The sequence below is a fragment of the Aplysia californica genome, unplaced genomic scaffold, assembly GCF_000002075.1.
Source record: "Aplysia californica isolate F4 #8 unplaced genomic scaffold, AplCal3.0 scaffold00325, whole genome shotgun sequence".
NCBI classification, from domain to species: domain Eukaryota; kingdom Metazoa; phylum Mollusca; class Gastropoda; order Aplysiida; family Aplysiidae; genus Aplysia; species Aplysia californica.
In genome coordinates this window covers 127,173-130,174 of record NW_004797595.1, presented here as the reverse complement: position 1 = coordinate 130,174, position 3,002 = coordinate 127,173, and the positions used below count along the sequence as shown (strand labels likewise).

Sequence of the window (3,002 nt, the reverse complement as noted above, 5' to 3'; positions counted from 1 at the left end):
CAAAAACATCTCTTACCTCTCCCCTTTCCTTTGCAAGAGTATGGGGACTTCGTTTCACCAATTCCAGAAATATTATCTGTCTTGAGAAGGACATTATGTCTGTGGCCTTCTAATCAGGGATGCCAAATGATTTTTGAAACCCCCCCTGAAAAACCTGAGATTTGGCATCCTTGTATTAAGCTGACGTTCCACACCCAGACTACTTGTACCCCTCCTCACAGGAGGTACACATGCCAGTCACACTTGTGCTTGCCGCCCATCCATCCCCGACACATGCCAAAACGTGTTAACGATAAGTTAAAGTTAAAAACAATTATATATGACAAAAGATTAAATGAATACATGTAATAGTAATAGTTCAGGATGCAGCACCATGGATGGTTTCCAGGAACAGATTTTGCGAGATAAAAATGAGCGAAGCCATGTCAGCGGGGGTTGTTCACCCTGCAACTGCAAGCGACTTCGTTGAATTTAAGCATGCTTAGTTGTTCGTTGATTCCGAGCTTTTTAAAAATTGATTTTTGTGGAATCGGGGAAACCAACCCTTTTAGTTGAATCAGAGTGCCACCGTACAAAACTTTTTGAAACATATTCCTCGGGCTTGGGCAAAGTGGACCATGAGTATTTTATAACTACGTACTGGAAGCCAGGGCTGAAGTGAATACTATTCTAAATTTTCGAGCCACCTCGTCTGGCCGTTTGACACGACAGTTGATGAAAGATGGCACACAGATTGCAGTGGCTGCGGGAGCTTTGGATTATCCATCTTACTCTTAGAGATTTTTACATGTTATTACTCCCTCTCGATCCCACTTGAAGTCAGGTATCTATCATATACTGAGCTGCCCTGCTCAGTTGTCGTCCTGTACAGCTTCTCTTGCAGAGTCAGTTTAGTTTTTGGAAGAGTTTTACGGCAATTGCAACACAATAAGGTAATATAAGTGCCGAAGAATAGATGCGTTACAAGAAGAGTAACATACACAAAAAAGGAGGAGAGATAAAGACGATAGATGTTTGACAGGAAAGAAGGAGCAAACCACACCAGAGCACCCACATGTTACAACAGAGTAACACACTAAAAAGGAGAGACAAGGACGATCTAGCTGATAAGAAGGAGCAAACCATACCAGAACACACACCAACCACCCACTCTTGCAGTGTCAAAGGAGTTGGCCACATTGCTTGTTTCAGCAAAGAGAAGAATATTGACACAGTAATAGTTATTTAGTGCAGGAGGAAAAAGTAAGGGAGAATGGACAGAAAAGAGGGAAAGTATAAAGTAGAACATGCCAGTTGCATCCTCCAACCACCCACTCAAAATTCAAGACGACCCACCATGTAGGCAACAGTCTGACCTCATACACAACATAAAAAAAAAAAAAATACATGAACAAATGATGTGACATAATTTATGAACAGAAACTTTAATAACCCAACTCGGTCATTGTTTTCTGGTAGGGTGCAATTTTCTTGGCGACGTTTTTCCTGGCTTGTTCTCTCAGTTTCTGAAAAAAAAGTAAACAAAAGAACCATGTAAATGCTCATTCAACATGCACGAGCAATCTAATAGTGAGTTTTAGTTTAGTTTTAGTAGAGGTTTTACGGCGCTTGCAACTGCATAAGGCCATATGAGCGCCAGAAGATAAGAGGTGTTACAAGAGAGTAACAAACATAAAAAAGAACAAGGGGAGATAAGGACGATAGATGTTTGATAGGAAAGAAGGAGCAAACCACACCAGAGCACCCGCCAACCACCCACCAATAACAGTGAGAAACTTGGCAAACATACAAATTGAAAAAAACCCCCAACAATTCAACCAGGGAAAAAGTAACAGTAGAAACTCTAAAAATCTCGTTCTAGTAAGAGTTTCACATCACCTGCAACACACTAAGATCAAATAAGTGCCAAAGATCAGAGGTTTTACAAGGTAGTAACAAACACAAAATAGGAGGGGAGATAAGGACGATAGATGCTTGATAGGACAGAAGGACTGAACAACACAGACAGGAGTAGTTCATGTGCCTGTCTCAGATGGTAGTGCATGTAGGTTGTTTTCACAAAGCATCAATGCGCTGTGGATGTTGCATCACTGACAGTTCGACTTATTTACTGGATGGAATTTTTAAACTTGTATCTTACACAGGTACCGGTGAGTAAAGAGATACCGGTACTCATAGAGAGTACGCTATGACAGCAGTTACAGCGAAACTAACCAGAACAGAAAACTGACAATATGACTGATTAGTAAACAGAAGCAACATACAAAAGAGCAAGTTAGACACCCCCCCCATTCCATACAAACAAGACTACATACACATCACATAGGAAATAAAGCATGGTATAAAAAGAGAGCACCCGCTCTTATCAATCAACACCAATCTAACACGCCGGATAACCAAATCTGTCTCAGATGGTAGTGCATGTTGGTTGTTTTCACATAGCATCAATGCGCTGTGGATTTTCATCACTGACAGAGTGGCTAGTCTCCCTAACAACTAGAGCTTCAGTGACAGCACACTAAATTAATACTGCCACAGAAAGGAGCAAATTTATTAAATTAATGTTACTAATCTACCTTCTCAAGCAGACAAACAACAGCACCCCCCCCCCTCGCGATGGAGTGAAACAAGACCAACATTCTCTGCTTGAATCAAAACAACATGAAACACCCTCTAAACTGGTGGTGAGTGGGTAGAATAGTAGAAAAAAAGCAAAGAAATTAGTAGTGAAGGCACATAGGAAGCAAAGACCCCAGCAGCAGTAATTTATGAAGTTGTATTTGCAAACAAAAACACAGACACAAACAACATGGATTTAAACAGAACAAATGCTTGGAATAATATATGGAGGCCTACATCTAGTGAAAGAAAATGAAAACAGTAGGAAAACCTCCCAAACATTGACTGTGATGCTTATTTCTGTCTCAGATGGTAGTGCATGTAGGTTGTTTTCACATAGCATCAATGCGCTGTGGATATTTCATCACAGACAGACCCCCCCC

At 40.8% G+C, this 3,002-nt stretch overlaps 1 protein-coding gene and 3 non-coding genes across 4 annotated transcripts in view; all 4 read right to left on the bottom strand.

Annotated features, from left to right (window-relative positions):
* Window positions 1-1,400: 1,400 nt before the first annotated feature.
* Window positions 1,401-3,002, bottom strand: part of LOC101857730 (60S ribosomal protein L13a) — a gene marked incomplete in the record, with an annotated part of 40,056 nt that continues 38,454 nt past the window's right edge. Inside the window, 1 exon segment of the mRNA XM_013084882.2 lies at window positions 1,401-1,505. Within this exon segment, the coding sequence (XP_012940336.1) occupies window positions 1,425-1,505 (81 nt within the window).
* On the bottom strand, window positions 2,023-2,098 carry LOC118478004. The gene has a single exon (XR_004858744.1). It is a non-coding gene; the product is annotated as a small nucleolar RNA Z195/SNORD33/SNORD32 family (small nucleolar RNA).
* On the bottom strand, window positions 2,402-2,476 carry LOC118478001. The gene has a single exon (XR_004858741.1). It is a non-coding gene; the product is annotated as a small nucleolar RNA Z195/SNORD33/SNORD32 family (small nucleolar RNA).
* Window positions 2,919-2,994, bottom strand: LOC118477993. The gene has a single exon (XR_004858733.1). It is a non-coding gene; the product is annotated as a small nucleolar RNA Z195/SNORD33/SNORD32 family (small nucleolar RNA).